Source organism: Astatotilapia calliptera, chromosome 3, assembly GCF_900246225.1.
Source record: "Astatotilapia calliptera chromosome 3, fAstCal1.2, whole genome shotgun sequence".
NCBI lineage: Eukaryota > Metazoa > Chordata > Actinopteri > Cichliformes > Cichlidae > Astatotilapia > Astatotilapia calliptera.
In genome coordinates, this window is record NC_039304.1 from 4671483 (window position 1) to 4689028 (window position 17546).

The following is a 17546-nucleotide window of genomic DNA, read 5'->3' on the forward strand; positions in this document are numbered from 1 at the left end:
GAAAAAGCAACCAGAGACTGTTCATAGAATGGGAATATTTTACTTGGCGTTTATTCAAAGAAAAGTCTAAATACATTTATAGCACATTAATTAAAATGGGAACGCATGCGGCATATTTCAACTTGCAACCTCTGATACCATCAAGCCCTTCCTTCCTTCCTTCCTTCCTTCCTTCCTGTGTGGCCAGTGATGCAAGGGCTTGCAATTTTGTCAAAGGAATGAGTGTGTATCCTGGTTGAAACACTAACTCTTATGAATTATAACAAAGTTACCTCAAAGAAAACGTTTGTTTTTTTTCAGACAACCTTTAATGTGCTTATTTTAGTATTTCGACACATTGTCTACACGGGGCTTTTAATGCTGTATAAGTTAAACCTATGATCAAACAATAAATCACTAATATAACAGGATTGCTTCAGACAGTTTATTGAATAAATCACATGTGTTTAAAGCTTTTAACATATTAAGGAGTACAATCTGGGATGAAAGTGAGGGGAAGAGAAAGAACTTACACATTGCTGGGAACTCTATAGGTGTCTGGCAGCTAGTCACTGATGTTTTCCCACTATCCGAGTAAGTGCGCTGATTCACTGAGATGTGCCATCAACAATCCCAATATTATCCCAAAACTTCCATGGGCCTAGCTTAGCCATAGCCAATATTGGTGTTTTTCAGCACGTTTGCCAACCCCTTTATTTTAAAAGGTTTACGGGATATTTCTCTACCCTATGACATTTCCAATCTACTTTTTTGAAGAAACGGTAATACCATGGCTATATAGTTCAACCACAGTAGTAGGAACATGTTTGACATTGCCTATAGTAACAATTCCCCTCCCACCCATTTCTTCTCTATAGCCAGTAAGGTCTCGCTTGTCACTTTGGGCAAATGAAGTGTTCCTGTTGAAATCCCTATCCAAGATCTCCAAAGATGACCCCAACATACCAGCACTGTGAACTGCAGATTCATCATGCCAGATACATCTGGCCAATGTGATTCATCTTTCTCACCAAGTAGCAACAGCAGACATAAAAATGAGTTGCCCTCTTACAAAGGGAAGTACGGGGAAAAAAAGAAAAATGTCAAGGAAAACAGAAGATAAGAACTCAGCTGGGGAGATAAAATCTTTGGAGTGCAGTTGCTAAGGTTTCTTTTTGGTTACAGTTGCCACAGCTATAGTTGTGGACCTGTATCTTAAAATAAATTTAGGCATAGTTGATGTTTTCATAGAGGATAACTGATGTTTTTGCTAACTGAATTCACTACTTTTGAATATATTTTAAAGGACATGCTAAAGGAAAGCACCATTTCTAGATCTTACTTGACAATTAACTGACCCAAATGTAAAGCTGGACCTTGATGAAATGATGAAATGTAGTGCTACCGGCACTTTGAAGTATGCAAAGGTAATGAAAGCCAGATGGTTGTGCGTGTGGCTCCCAGCAGTGCTGCATTTGTACGTTTATGCAGAATAACAGATGTTGAATCAGAGACTGGAGTGCTTCGCTTTCGCCCAGGCCAGCTCTTTTAGGATAATTAGAAGAATAAATTGGTCACTAACTGCAAAAGTCTCTCCCGAATCAAACATCAGGATCTGGCAGGGTGTTTGTATATGATCATCGCTGTCGTACCAATACTAAATCCAGTCGTGATGAAATACAATTAAGTAAATGATAGATTTGAGTATTTTTCATAAACAACTACAATTTGCTTCATTGTAATAAGTATAATGTAAAAATACAAGGGTTTTTGTGATGACTCCTTGAAAACTTGTGGAGGAGAGATGCTTTCACGTTTCAGACTAGTGTATATATATATATATATGTATATGTATATATATGATTTCTTCTTTTCATTTACTCTTCAGGTATTATTTGTAAAGATGGGATAAGGTCAGGTGTAACATGAAAAGAGCTTTCTCACCTCATGTTTTAAGGACTAGTCTTACACTGTAGGAGTGGTTCCCACACATGCTGTTGTATTTCTTTTAATGATGTTCTATTAATAGCAAAACAGTAGAAGAGGGAATCAGTATTAAAAAAAACTTTAAAATGATTTGAGTATAATAGATCTCATTAAAAAAATACAAAACTTAGTAGATCCCCGGAGATGTCAAACAAATGGGAGGCATCATTTCTACACTTCGGTTCACACATTATCTCACACCATTAGCTTGCAGCCGTGTGTTTGATTCTGGGTTCCACCTGGTGCTTCTGTCACCAATCAAAATTCAGCAAAGAATGTATGGCCTTGTACAAAATATGAAACTGGAGGCAATTAAATATTAAAAAGGGAAGTCATTTTTACTGGTAGCTCTGTGAATGAAGTGTTACAACGTAGCTATGCCAATCTCAGGGAAAGCCCAGTTGGCATTTTAAACATGGTGCTTGTTTAAAGGTCAAGTTCTTGTACTTATGTAACTTTAAATTCATAGTGTGTGGTTTAGATAGCTGTTTTTAGTGTTCATGACTGAAATGTTAATTCTTGAGGCTGTAGATTATGGCCTTTGCACTGAGTTTGCTAAACCAGGTTAGTTATTCTACCACTGGTAGTGATGAGACATTTGGCACACTGTCGTTCCATTGGTTTACCTTTAGCAACTGCACTCTAAAGTGAAAGCCCTCAGTCTGACCAACACCAAAAAACCACCAACTGAGCGATACAATTTAAGGTACAACCCAATCAAGCGTCTGTGTTTAATCCAATTTCTTCCTTGTTTTTCCTCCCATTTCTCTTAATTTCCCTCCTTTCTTATTATTTTCTTTTTTCTGTCTATTCCTGCTCTATATTTCTATTTCTATCTGTTCCTTTCTGTCTCTTTTGGGACATGCTTTTGCCAGGTGACCATCTCAGTTGATGGTATTTTGACCACCACTGGTTACACCCAGGAAGATTACACTATGTTGGGCTCTGATGACTTCTTCTACATTGGAGGTAGTCCAAACACTGCAGACCTGCCTGGATCTCCAGTCAGCAACAACTTCATGGGCTGCCTGAAAGACGTAAGTGTAAAGTGCTTAATATTTAAACTCTTATGAACAAACCAACTGAAATTTGCATTTTTCTTTGACGAAGTAGGGTACGAGGTTGGTACGAGGTAGGTGAGTTTCCTTGAGGCTGTTTCACCCCTCACCCAAAAAGTTTCTTCAGTTCTAAGAGCAACTGGTGGAGAGTCCCAGATTAGGTAGAGGATCATTATGTGGTCCGTGACCCTCTTGGGGACATTCCCATAAAATCTGTGACTCTCCACCAATTGCTCTTAGAAATGAAGAAGCTTCTCGGATGAGAGGTGAAACGTCTTCAAGGAAAGTCCAGATGCTTTTCTTTCCAAGGTCTTCTTTGGGTGTTGGCTACCTTTTGTTCCACTGTCAAGATTATGTGTGACGTCTTGACAGAATAATGTTGAGTTCTGGTGACTAGGAAGGCCAGTCCATTGTGTAATCATTGCTAAATTTCGACAATGATCATTGGTCAAAGGGCTGTACTCTATGTATCAGGTACTTTCCAGATAGTATTGCTTGGCAAACAGTACTTTGCTGTGAGAGATCTCCCACACCATTGACTGAAATGTATAATGTAAAAATAAACCATGACAGAACCACCATCTGTTTTGCAGATGGCTGCAGAGATCTGTTGTACACTTTTGTACATCCTTCTTCACTTCCGTTGTGCATATTCATAGTGATTTGAACCAAAATTTAAAATGACCTGTTGCTAATAATTTTCAGGCCAGTTCATCTGTACTTGAGCATTTTCTCCTTGTCTCCCTTCCTTCAGAACAGGTTGGTCACGCTTTCCGTAGGACCATTTCTGATGAAGCTTTGGACATGACGTTCAGACACTGTTCGTCTGCTATTGATAGTTTTTTAAACTTGCCAGTTCTTCTTTTGTCTTGTATTTCTCCAGTTTGATTAGGTAAAATGACTGGACTGAAAATAGTAGCCAATGTCCAAAGAAAAACTGTGAAAAACCTTCAAAAAGCCTGAAGAACTATTTTTCAAGTCTTACAAAGTCTGGCTCCTCGGAAGCAAAATGTAATGAAATGAGTGGTGGCTCACAAACCACAGTATGGAATTAGAAGCATTTTTTATTGTTTTAGACAAAGCGAGAACAAATGACACAGTTTGCTGCATGGTATCATCACACATATTTACAGAAGCACATTTGTGTTGACTGACACTTTCTCTGGAGAATCATCCGTCTGGGCAGTTATAACTCCCATATGTGAGAGTAGGAGGTGTCAGACATACAGCTTCCTGAATCCCTTTGAAGCCTCTCTCTTTCTAACCACACCGCAGAACACACAGACAGATCACAATTTGTAGCACGTCCACTCATATTTGTGGATGGCTATATAGAGGACAGTTGCCTTTTAAAATTTTTATTTCAACTCAACTTTGATAAAAATTACTTTTATTTTCACCAAGGTCTTAATTCATGGCTGAACAAGCTGTCAAGAGAACCAATCACAGCTCAAAGTGCTATGCCCTTGTAAATGTAATGACTTGTATAGAGGCAACGCAACATGGTGCCATCGCATTCCCTCATAAAACCATGCTGATTGAATAAGTAATTACTTTTGCCATCGCTTTTAATGGATCGCACAGTAATCACCCTATCTCTAACTTAATTATCCCTGTAGAATTACACTTTCATTATCTGGGTTGCTATCAGAAGAATCCCTTGCGGGTCTTAAACTTCCCTAGGCATTTAACAGTCCTCTGTCTCATCAAGACAAGGCTGGATTTACAGTCAGTGTACACACAAAGCACAAGAAAGGCAAATTGTCTAAATGTTTAAAAAAGATAGTGGTAAGAGCTAGTAGTAACAAAAGAAATTGATATTAAGGAGCCAGTGTGACCAAACTTTTAGAAATGAAAAGTAAGAGCAGATGTTTTAAGACTTGATCATTTAATTTGTGTAATCTCCTGTTTAAAGCTAAGGGAGAGAAGGTGTGACAGCAACAAAAAAAGTATTTCTGTTTGACTGGACTGCACAATGAAAACAACGTAAGGGGGGTAATTTAATGATAACTAGAAGGTTTTTGACAGAGATGAGATACAAAGAGATGATGAGATGATTGTACAAAGAAAAGGGAGCAAGTTCCAGACAGGTGGGAAGTGGTGTAGCCATCAGATATTGGTATTCATGTTCACCTTTGTTTTTTAAAGTAATATGTTTGTGTTTGGTTAAGCACAGCAAGAAAATAACTTTCCTTCTTTCGTGAACTCTTTGGATATTTGGATATCTGACTCCACAGTACACTTGCTATGTTTGCATCTGGGGGCTTGTGTTAGTTTTTTATGTATTTACTTTTGGACTTCTTGCCTGTAGCCCCAAGCTACATTGAATCTCCAGTGTAAAACTGGAGATAGAATGAAACTTTCCCCAGTGAGAGAAAGAAAAGCAAATCATTTAAGTGTAGTTTGCTCTACTCTTAGAATTATGACTTAAAGTAATACATTTCAGACTCAATAGCTGAACATCTGTTTGGTGACAGGCCAGAAAGATACATGACCCAGACGTGAACTTACCAGAAGCTTAAGCTTAGGCTACGTCCACACGTACTATTTTTGAAAACGGAGATTTTCCGTTTTCGTTTTAAAAAAATAATCCCGTCCACACGTAAACGCAGAAATGAAGGAAAACGCTGCTAGGAACATGCCAAAGCAACAGGTGGCGATATATTCCTAACCGTGTAGAAATGTTGGCCAATCAGAAGTCTAGAAGCCTCGGTGGGAAATGGTAAACAAAGCTGGGGCATAGAAGCAGAACAGAGTCGTATGTGTGGAGGGACAGTAACTATGTGTATATGTAAGCATTTAAACACTGCAGGGAGTACAATTAACAGTAACAGTATTGTAGAAATTCATTTCACCGAAACAATAACGTGGCGCACAGTGTGACGTCAAAAAAGGCGCACACCTTTGACGCTGCGTTTTCTGCGTTTTCTCTGTTTTTCTTGTCCACACGTAAATGCAAAAACAGAGTTTTCGAAATTATCCACCGTGGCAGGCGTTTTTAGAAATCTCCGTTTTCAGTGACCGCAAACGACGTTTACGTGTGGACGAAAGGTGCAAACGCATAGAAAAATCTGCGTTTTCAAAAATACCCGGGTACGTGTGGACGTAACCTTAGGTTGTTTTTCTAGCAGCCTTACGGTTTGTAATTTCCAGCTGAGGTCAAGCTTTCAAGACTAAACTGAGCCAGAAAAGTAACCACACCTAGAAAGCTATTGAGAAAAGCTGCAATAAGAGCAGCTGAGAGCACCAGGTAAAGCTGTAGCAGCTAAAGAAAAAGAAAGTGAGTGGTTGGGGGTTAGGCAGTGCTTGTTCTGTGGCACATCTCGGATTATCAGTCGTGTTATGTTCCAGGGCAAGGCTTTCCCGCTGCCACCGTGGTCAAATGCCTTTGATACGCTCGGCCAGCACCCTCCAGGCAGTAGAAATCCAAAGGAACAGCGCAGCAGAAGAAGAGTAAAAAGGCATCAAAAGAGACACTGAAGCCCTGTGAAGTTTTTATTTGCTCTCTGTGTATGTGCGCCTCCATGTGTTCAAAGTCACCCACATGCTATGATCATACACAGGGTGATGTGTGTTTCCTTAGGCTCCTAATCAGAGAGGTGGGGTGTGAAATCAGGTCTCTCTGCTCCTCAGCCCCCAAGTCTTGTTTCCACAGATTCCTCTCTTCTCTTCTGTATATGTCACCATCTGTCTCCCCACTGCAACCTCCACCACCCTGTGTCTCTCGCAGACAGTGACCTTGCTATCGCTCGTTTCACACCACCCTCTCCTCATGTGCTCATCTTTGTCACTCTTCCTGCCTCTCTCATAGTTTCTCTCCATCTCTTTCTTTCTGCCTCCCATCTTCCCTTTCTCAGGGGCAGCTTTGTGTAATTAAGTGTACCACTATAGCTCCGTTGGTACACCAATGGCTTTGCCATCCTGATGGCCAAATTAAAAATTGATTTCTTCGACTGATTCCATGTGCTGGATGAATGCGCTTGCTCTCCTCCTTGCCCTCACTTTCTTTTACGCTCTCTCTTCCTGTCCTCCCAACTTCATATTGATGCTTCATGTCTTCACCTGTAGCTTCCTCTTAGCTTCACCTTTGTTCCACAAAAGAATCTTTTAAAGTCACCCGTCACCCTAACTCATGTCCTGCCTGCCACAAGTCAATATTCACTGGCACTTTTCAGTTTTTTTTGTTTCTTTATTTAGGCAGAAGCCATTAGTGTAACGTCTGGTACTTCAGAATGCTTCATAAACTAATAAACAGTGAAAGAGACGAAAGTTTATAAATACATAAAGTCTTTAAGGTACCATTTAATTGATATCGGTACAGAAGTGATTAGTGGATGGTGTATCAACCAACATATTCAAACCGTGCGGTGTATAGTTTCATCAAATATCCACAACACCAAGTATCTGAAGAAAGTAACAAATATTTGTTCTCCAGACCTGCAGGGTTTTGAATTTGAAGAGTTTCTCAATAACAAAACAAATCAATGGAGGGACCCCTGTGGGAGGCTTTGGCCCTGCATTAGCTGCACTGCTAGAATAAGAAAGAACAAATCACTGCCACACAAGTCAGTGAATTTTAAAGTCTGACGTGATGATCAAAAATAAAGGGGAACAGTTTTAATTTGTGTAAGAACAATGCATTTTTTTAAACTTTTGATAGCAGTGAGTTTTCAGTAAGTAGTGAGCGAAAGACAGATGGTAGGAATAAGGATGCAACGTGAGCACAAGCAGTTGTAAAGACACCTGACCCTGTCTGACTGCAGACTCTATAAGGCAGGGGTGTCAAACTCAATTGCACAGGGGGCCAAACCTCAAAGCACACTTTAGGTCACGGGCCAAACAAGATAAACATTTATTGAACACACTAAAACAATGTTTTTTAAACATAAATGTGAATACGGACAGGAATATAATTCCAGAATAAATAAACTTAAAAAAATTAACTTTAACTTTAAATATTTTTCTCTCCATAAAAATATATCCTGTCAAAATTTTGCAAGTCAGAAATATGAACATGCTGTCAAATACCCCAGAGAAAATAAAATAAAACATACACAAGGTTCGATCTGGAGCTGGGGCATTGCTTCAGGAATGGAACTAATAAACTGTGCGGGCCATTCAGTGTCGTACTTTCCCTTGAGTGTCCCATTAGAATGCAGCTCCATCTGAATCTGCACAGGTGCAGTTTCCACGTCAACTGTAAATGGGTTGTGAAGCAGCTCAAAATTCTCATTTTGTGGCTCAAAGTCACCAAAGCGCCGTGCGAACTCAGTGCGCTCAGTTTATCAGCAAAGTGCGCATCTGGGAACACTGTTGCGCTGACTTGGTTCAACATTACTTGGCAACAGGGAAAGTGAGGCAAGTTGCACTGAACATTTGTGACAGCTTAACTTGAAATGCCTTCACCGCATCATACATGCCATGTCCATGAACTGACAGATTTCCTTGCTGAGCTCAAAAACCCTATTGAGAATTTTTCCCCAACTCAGCCAACGGACCTCTGAGTGATGGCACGTCGGCAAACTCTGAATCTATTTCCCACATAAAAGACTGAAATTGACGGTGATTTAAACCTTTAGTTCGGATAAAATTTACGGTTTGCGTCACGGTGATCATTACATGCTCCATTTTTAGGACTTTACCACACGGCGTTTCCTGGTGTATGATGCAGCATGCTGTTGACTCACTGGTACAGTTCTCCTGCATCTTTACTCACATCCTGCCGACTAGTCCACTTTTTTCACCGCACAACACCAGCGCTCCATCTGTTGTAAGTCCAACAAGTTTGTCCCAGGGCAGTTTCATGTCGGTTACACTTTGACATACGTTTCTGCTCAGGCTCTCATTTGCCAAAATCTGCGTTTTGTCTGGACACAAGACGTTGCACACCTTCATCACGCAGTTCTTCAGAAACTCTCCCTCGGTAAATGGCCGGGCTGATTTGGCTGTCTCCTCTGCTACAATAAAACTTGCTTTCACAACAGCTTCACTTTGTGATTTTGCTCTGGAGAAAAAAGTCTGCTGAAATGTTAGATTCTTCTTTAGCTCTTCTACTTTCTGTAGTTTCTGCTCGACATTTAGGTTTTTCAGCCTATTTGTCGCCTTAAATTAAATTCCTTAATTACAGCCACATTAGCTCCACTAATAAGACACACGGGTTTACCGGCAATGTTTGTAAACATATATTCAGTCTCCCACCGGAGCTGAAAGGCTCTGTTTTCAGAATCAACTTTTCTCTTCGCCATTGTGAGGGGCTAGCTTCGCAATAACAGAAGTTTGACTTGATTGACGTGGGGATGTTCCCAGCTAGCCTAGCGTTCGTCAAGGAGGCTGCAGTGCTGCATTTTGGGATCTGTAGTTTGTGTGTTATTAGCGCCTCATATCGCCGGGCCATGCATAACAATAATAATAAATCTATATAAAATGATCTCGCAGGCCGGATATAAATGTCCGCTGTGCCAGATGTGGCCCGCAGGCCTTGGGTTTGACACATGTGCTATAAGGCATTGGCTTAACTGTGAGTGATGGTATGCTTTACACGCTTTAGTGCTCCCATGTAGCCCTCTGTCCTTCTGTTACCCTCTCATTTGTCTTTCGCCACCATCTTCTCCTGTTTTCCATACTGCTTAACACCACTCTCTTCTACCGTCTTTAGCATTTTACGACATTGTGTTCCCTCTAGCTAATCTACCCCTTTACCAAAGACTGAGTTGTAGACATAACTGGCTGAAAAGATGGCTTATCTCTCAATTAATAGATAATTTCACCAAAACTAACAAGGAGTGTTTCCAACAAATGAAAATAAAATTGATTTTCACACAGGTGCTAGTATGATAAGGACGAGTTTACAGAGCATCTGAACCTAGTCAGGCATGCTAAACATGTTTGCCATTCAGTACCAGCCACCTGAACTGGCAGTTCAAAACAATTCTGCTTTTGCTGAATCACTACTGTAAGTAGTAGCTGATCTGCCACCAAGATAAATGCCTACATTCATCGTTGTTCTAATTAGTAACACCCATCCTAACCCTACAAAGGTTTTGATGTCATGTACACGTTGAAAGCTTGCAGTAATTTGTGGTTATGCTTGTAGTGTCCTGCCTCTGCCTAGCCAGGTTATTTGTTGGCTCCAAACAAATGGATACATTTGTATACTTTTTAAAAGCACATCATTAGTGACTGTTACCCTCTTTGCCATATAAAATTGGAAATATATTTTATGGCATCAGTGCTATGTTCAAGGAATCATATTCAAAAATTTTGACTAAAATTCCAGGAAACAAGAAAGGAGAAAACCACAAATATAGTAGAAATCTGGCCACCCTTACTGTTGTTATTGACTCTGAAAACCTATAAAAAGAACCCTCTAAGGGACACACTAAATTCTATGTAAGTTTGAGCACATAATAGTCTATCTGGATCAAGTAGCTGTAAAGTTAATACTCAAGAAAAAGTGATGAAAATTACCTGAAAATTACCCTTCAACACTCTGAGTGTTTAAAATATATGTTCATCTTTAAAGTAGCCAGTCAACAGTGTTGCAGACCTGTCTGTTATTGAAAATCAGTCATTGGAGTCTCTAAGCTGAAAGTCATCAGCTACAAGATGTTTATGGCTGGATTTCTTGCGTCATCTTGTCTTTTCAAACATGTTGTGTGATTCTTTATAACAAGCACAGCACTTGGTTTGTCAAGAGGTTTGGCAGGAATGATGCAAACAAAGGACTCACGGACACAAAAATAAACTAAAAAACAACCTTTTATTTGGTGGAACACCAAAGTCCATAAACAAAGAAAAAAATAGCCACACTTCACACTCACTGACAGGAACGCAGAACTGTAGATTAACACACACTCAAACAAAAGGAAAATGGGGCTATATATACATACACAAATGCACTGAGGGCTAATCAGGGAATTAGACACAGCTGTGGAACAAGGCCCAGGTGAAACTAATTAGGATAACGACACAAGGGAAATAAAGCTACATGCAAAACATAGGCGACAAATGACTACAAAATAAAACAGGAAATGAGTAAACAGGCAAAGTCAAACAACAATTGAATGATCAAGAAAAAGGAAATTCTTCAAGCAGTCTCTGCAATGATGGTAATGACAGTTTTTCCTTTTTTGGATGCAGAGCTGAACGCAAAACCAAGAGAAAACCTGTAAATAAATCAAAAAAAAATAAAGCTTTTATTTTTTATGCTGCTTTTCCTCTCTTGCACCTATCTCTCTCTTTTTCTAACACCTTAAGCAAGAGGAGTTTACGCCTTATTTGCTGCCAATTTTAGTATTATCATACCTAATTACCAGTACTAATCTGTGCTAATGGTGACATTATGAGGTGTACAGTACATGTGGCAGCGTGGTTAATGTTGAAGATAACCAAAGGAGGCTTAAGTTTAAGAATAACCCAGCATATCTGTGTTGTTGTTGAGCATTCAGTGCCGGTGTGTAGGTGTAGCATTTGACAGAAAGGAAGAGTGAGTGGATGAGATAGTGTGCCCGTGTGCAAGAAAAAAAATAGGTTAGATTGGAGGGCGTTTGAAAGAGATACCATGAAAGACAATGAGGAATGACAGCAGCGGTCTGGACAAATTAGGCAGCCAAAAAAATCATGAACCACATCACAGAAGGCAAATTATACACACAAGCAAATGCAAAAACAGGCCAATGCAAATCAAAACCAAAATGTGACACAATACACACAAAATAATTCAGCAATAATAATTCTGCTCAGTAAGTTAGAAGCTTGGGTAAAAATTCTGTGAAAAACAAGAAATGAAATACAATATTCTGTACATCATATTAGTTAGGTTAAGCTGCAGTTTGGTAAAATCCATCAAACCCATCTAATCTAAGTCAGGTTACACAGCATCTAACATTAACTAGCTAAGCATTGCATCATGCTTGGCTAGACAGCTGAATAACTCTACTGGGTAAGTGAAGTACCCTTAACCAAAACCTTTCATGCTGTTTTTGCTGGGAACAAAGTATTTCCTGTTAATGATCCACTTCTTTCAAAGATCTTGGTCCTCTGCATGGAAACTGTGTGAAGTCTGCTCACCCAGACTGGTGCAATCTTCATCAAGTCTTTTTATAGCAGCCAAAACTGTACTAACTCTCCCCAGTTTCCTAGATATTGTATTTTTGTTGTTGTTGTTTTTTTTTTTTTTTTAAGTAATGCTACATAGTCAGAAAACAGAAAATTGTGTACTTTTTAGAATGGCTTACAGTCAATAATGCACATATTTTGTGAAGATACCACCAGGGCAATGCTGGTTTGTTTTCTTCCTGGACATCTCCGGATTTATTTATACTTTTCTGATCTGGTCTGAAAAGGCACATCTACTGTTGCAGGATAGACTCAGGGCCCAGAGGCAATGCAGGAGTGTAGTTCCCTTTTGCACCAGTTATATTTTTTAATCAAGTTACGGTACTGTTGTGTACCCCAACTTTAAATGACTTTGGGATGATTAATGAAAAAAGGGACCAGATTTAAACTTAAATTTAACTTTATGATGACTCCCAACAGTATTTATTTGTTCAGCACATGCAAACAGAACGCACACAAATCAGGTAATTGGCAGTCCTTCATATCCTGTTGCTATTGAGCCACACCTTGCTCATAACCCGCCAGGGGTGCTTCCACATTTTCCCAAAGAAAACAATTAAAGCATGTAAACATTCATATATTATACTTTATATATTTAAAAATATGATCCAAACACACCCATAAATCGTGTATTTACAATTAAAACATAAAATCATACAAATCCAATACATTTCTCCCTTTTCTTATTTAGTCTCACTATTTCTATCTTGTTCCAGCACAGTTGAAGTGGAGCACCCATGATTTGGTTGTGCATGTACAATTAGCACCTAAAATACCCAAGCAAGTCCTTGATATAACTTAAACTTGGTCTCTTCCAAGAAATTGTGTCTTCTGCTGCTATAAATGAGATATGGCTACAGATGTTATAGATGTTTGGCTATAGAAGTTTAGGACAGGGTCGTATGTCTATTATCACGGTGCGGCATGGCACACCGTGGAAGGAGTGGGGAAGGAGGACCCAGGCGCGGTGCTCTATGTATAGGCAGTGTTTATTTACAAGGTGAAAAACAACGTAACAATAACTCCCCGTATTTTCCCAGACTCCCGTGTCGTGTCTCCCGTGAATAGTCCGTGTGCTCTCTGCTCCCGTGTCAGCACCCCCCGGTGCTCGCTGCTCTCCGTGCCCTCCACGCTCTTCCTGCGGGAAACAATAACGGCAGCTGTCAGGACACTCAGATCGGCAGGCATATACTTTCAGACTTAGCTTAGACAGGGTGACTAACGTGGAGTCTCATGCAATGATCCCGCGTCGGTGGGAGCTCCAAGACTCTCTTAAGTAGCTCCCCCGACGAGGCCTGATCAGCAGCAGGTGTGTGGCTTCGGGTGTGGCCAGTCCCCTTGCAGGACCACACCCTCCAGGCCTGACGCCGCCTATAAACGGGTGCTCAGCCACACACACATATATACACACACAAGCACAGAGAAGGGAAGCAACACCAAAATACATATAATAATGATAATAATAATATAATTCATAACTGCTCAGAGATCCTGGGTCGCCCAGTCCCAGGACCCTGACATCTATGCTTCCCAAACTAGAATACACTTACATAACTAGTGAATATTTTCAAGGTTTCAGTTTTTCTTAAGTATAAGATCTTCACTTCAACTTGTCATATATGTTTGTTTGTTTTTTACATGATTGAAGAAATGAAATGTGTTTCATAAATGAGAAACTTAATTCTGAAGCATAGTAAAAAGTTTTCTACCTTCATTTTCACTCTGACCTCTGTGCAATTGAAATTTCACCCTTTTCCAGTGTGGGAAGTAGTAGATATGAATAGAAGGTGATGACTTTCATTCCATCCTTTCATGAGAACAAGAATTGTACTCCAAACACAAAGAGCAGGTAGCTCTTTCTGTTTTTATACTCTCTGACAATTCAAATGAGAACATCTGCTGGCGGAATCAAACCGAACCGGAACAATCTCCTTAACCTTTCAGCTTAGACAGCAGCAGAAATCAGGGATTGAAATGAAGACCAGCTTATTTTTTCTCTGTTTTATTGTGAGCAGTGTGGTAAACAGAGAGTGCGAACAGCGCACAAATGGAGAGAGCTCTGCTGATTCACAGTATTACCTTGAGGAAGGCCTCTCACAAAGCTGTGTACAGAGTGTTCAACAAATAAAAAGAAAACTAAAACTATAAAAGACAAGAACAATTTGCTTTGCCTTCAGCAATTAATCCATTATGAATGCATACACGGAGGCACACTCTGAGCTCAAACAATAGAGCTGTATTTCATCAAAGACCATTGGAGACATTTGCATTGGAGCTGTAGGCAACGTTCGCTTTTTTTCTGTTTCTGGATATCCCCTGGAGCCTTTTTAATTTTTTCAATTTATTATGCATATTTACTCCATTTGTGAGGAATGGTTTTGTACAAGAAGAAACATTTGTATGGTTTATGGAATGAACCAGAGTTCAGGAGTTTAAACACCAGTGATGAGAGTACAATACACTCTTTAAGTTGTGGGTCCACACCTCAGTACTAGCAGACATCGGCATTCGGCCTGCTTTCATCTCGCTTCTTGGCTCTTCCTGTTTCCCTTAGCAAAACCTTTTCTCTGACCTAAAATTGTTGTTACCAGGTCATGTGCAGGAGATACTAAAGCAGCTTCTTTTCCGCTAATACTAGTTCCACACTGCAGTTCATGAAAAAGTCATGTACTTATTCAAGTTTTAAGTCATTTCCCCGTGCTCTTGAGATTCCCCGGCAGCGACTATAACTAATACTTGAAACTACCTGAAGCAATTAAAATGCATTTGCTGGCTCTCAGTATTAACAGCCATGACAACACAGACTATGCTGTTGAAACTGCATTTTGTTTTTTGAGTCACATGTTTTTAAATCATAGTCTGACTCCAAATGCACAATCATAACCTTTCAACCATTTGCTTTTCTTTTAGGTGGTGTACAAGAACAACGACTTTAAGCTGGAGCTGTCACGGCTGGCCATCGAGCGTGACCCGAAAATCACCCTGAATGGTGACCTGGTGTTCCGCTGTGAGGATGTAGCAGCCCTGGATCCTGTAACTTTTGAGACCCCCGAGTCCTACATCTCTCTGCCAAAGTGGAACACCAAGAAGACGGGCTCTATCTCTTTTGACTTCCGGACCACAGAGCCCAGCGGCCTTCTGTTATTCAGCCACGGACGGCCTCAGGGGCCTAAAGAGCAGAAGCCTGGTAGGGAGCTGAAGACTGATTACTTTGCCATGGAGCTTCTGGAGGGGTATTTGTACCTGCTGATTGATATGGGCTCCGGAAAAACAAAGCTCAAGGCCAGCAACAAGAAGGTCAACGATGGGGAATGGTGCCATGTGGATTTCCAAAGAGAAGGAAGGAAAGGTGAGGAGTGCTTTAAAACTGGGTTAGTCACTTTTTTATGTTGCATGCGATTTAAGTGCATGTGAACGGCTCACTGGATTAGGAAGACAGAAATATAGACTCTGCACGGAAAAGGGGACAGAACTGACTTTGTCATAGTCTAATACTGTTTTGTCCTTCATGACAATTCAATCATGTTGGAAGCAGAGTAGTGATTGCATATACTAACAGTATATCTATTTTTAAAAACTGTGTGATGTCTTTAAATTCCTCTGCCTTCTGGGGGTGCAAACAGGAGCATCTGTATGCTTGAGTGGGCATTGTCTGATGAATGATCTGTAGGTGGGAAAGAACCTTGGACATTATATCTCCCTCAATTGTTGCCTTATAATGAGGAAGCGTGTGAATGCGTGCGTGCATACGTGTGTGTGTGAGTGTGTATGCACGCATGGGATCTCACTGCTGCTCCTCCTGTAATTGGCTTTTAATAGAAAATTAAGATGGAGTCGTTAATCACCGAAAGAGAGAGGGCCTTTTGTTTCACCCACTCCCTGCTGCATTCTGCTTCCCTTCTCCTCCATTTAGCCTATTATAGACACATTAGACACACACACGCATATGGATGCACACTCTACTGTCATCTATTTTTTCTGTGGCGTGTATGTCCTTCTGTCTCCGTCTGTCCCTGTTCTGTTTCCCTAAATTAGCCACCTACTGCCCCTCCCACTATTCCGCTCACTCACATTTACGTATATAGACTATACACATTTTCAGTCCTGACCATCTGAATCACTTTAGTCAAGCACTAAATACAAGATGCATGCTCAGTCATGCACAGATAAGCTGGACCTATATTCATTCATGTAGCTGCAGTTAGGGTGATGTATCCAGGTGCCAGTAACATCAGATTCAAAAGTTAACATCTTGCTGCTTGTTTCTTCTTTCTTTCTGTATTTTAGGATCAATCTCAGTCAACAGCCGCAGCATGCCCTTCAGCTCCCCAGAGGGCAGTGAAATCCTGGACCTGGACACTGATATGTACTTGGGCGGGCTGCCCGAATCTAAGTCAGATCTCATCCTGCCGCCAGAAGTTTGGACAGCGCTCCTTAACTACGGCTACGTAGGCTGCGTCCGTGACCTATTCATCGATGGCAAGAGCCGGGATGTCCGCCGGCTGGCTGAGATCCAGAGTGCCCTGGGTGTCAGCAGTTTCTGCACCCGTGAGCTACAGAAACGCTGCAGCAGTGCCCCTTGTGGCAACGGAGGTCTTTGCAAAGAGGGCTGGAACCGGTACATTTGTGATTGCACTGGCACCGGATACCTTGGTACCAACTGTGAGATAGGTAAGAAGGGCCAAGAGTGAAGCTTCTTTGACCACTTAAGGATTAATTATAGAATCTGAATTCATTGTATATAATTGAATACTGACTATGATAAATATAATTGTTTTGGCTACACTCCAGAAAAGAAATGAAATGCTTTTTTATCGCATTAAAAGCAGGACAAACATATACACACAAGCAAAGATATTCCTTTATATGAGGCCCCATGCACTGCAGTAAGAATGAAAAGGAAATCATGAGAGTCCCAACACCAAACAACGAAAAGTTTCTGTTAAGTTAATGTGCTGACACATACGACAGCATTCTTCCTTGTATTGTAACCAACAAGGAGCTGTGTGTGCACCAAATGCCACCTGAGACTTGCTTGCATTCAGCCCACTGGCTGAAGTGCTGGGATGTTGGCAGGAGTGCGACAGAGCAGCCAGGCCTCCTGCCGCCATCTGTGTCAGTCACACACACACGAGTGGCCTTTGCACCACAGCGAGGCAGGGTGAGCTCGTCAAACAACACCACGTCCTTCTGATTCATCCCAATTAGGTGCAGACACCTCAGCCTGCGGTTTGTCTTAGCTTGTCTGAGGGGGTGAGTGAGCCATGACGGAATGGAATTTTGAGGGACAAGGAGGGTAATGAGGGAAGGAGAAATTGGATTCAAGTCGGGACAGTCAGGGTATAGGATGAAATATCCTTATTTTGAAGGGTGATAATTTTAACAATTTACTATTTGGTTCCTCGG

The 17546-nt window shown here is 40.8% G+C and overlaps 1 protein-coding gene across 8 annotated transcripts in view; it reads left to right on the forward strand.

Annotated features, from left to right (window-relative positions):
* nrxn2b (neurexin 2b) overlaps positions 1-17546 on the forward strand; it is a 700882-nt gene that overhangs the window by 332516 nt on the left and 350820 nt on the right. For all 8 annotated transcript variants that reach the window (XM_026160309.1, XM_026160315.1, XM_026160297.1 and 5 more), the window contains 3 exons: positions 2841-3002; positions 15051-15489; positions 16428-16811. In XM_026160309.1, coding sequence (XP_026016094.1) covers positions 2841-3002; positions 15051-15489; positions 16428-16811 — 985 coding nt within the window. The remainder of the gene's footprint in view (positions 1-2840; positions 3003-15050; positions 15490-16427; positions 16812-17546) is intronic.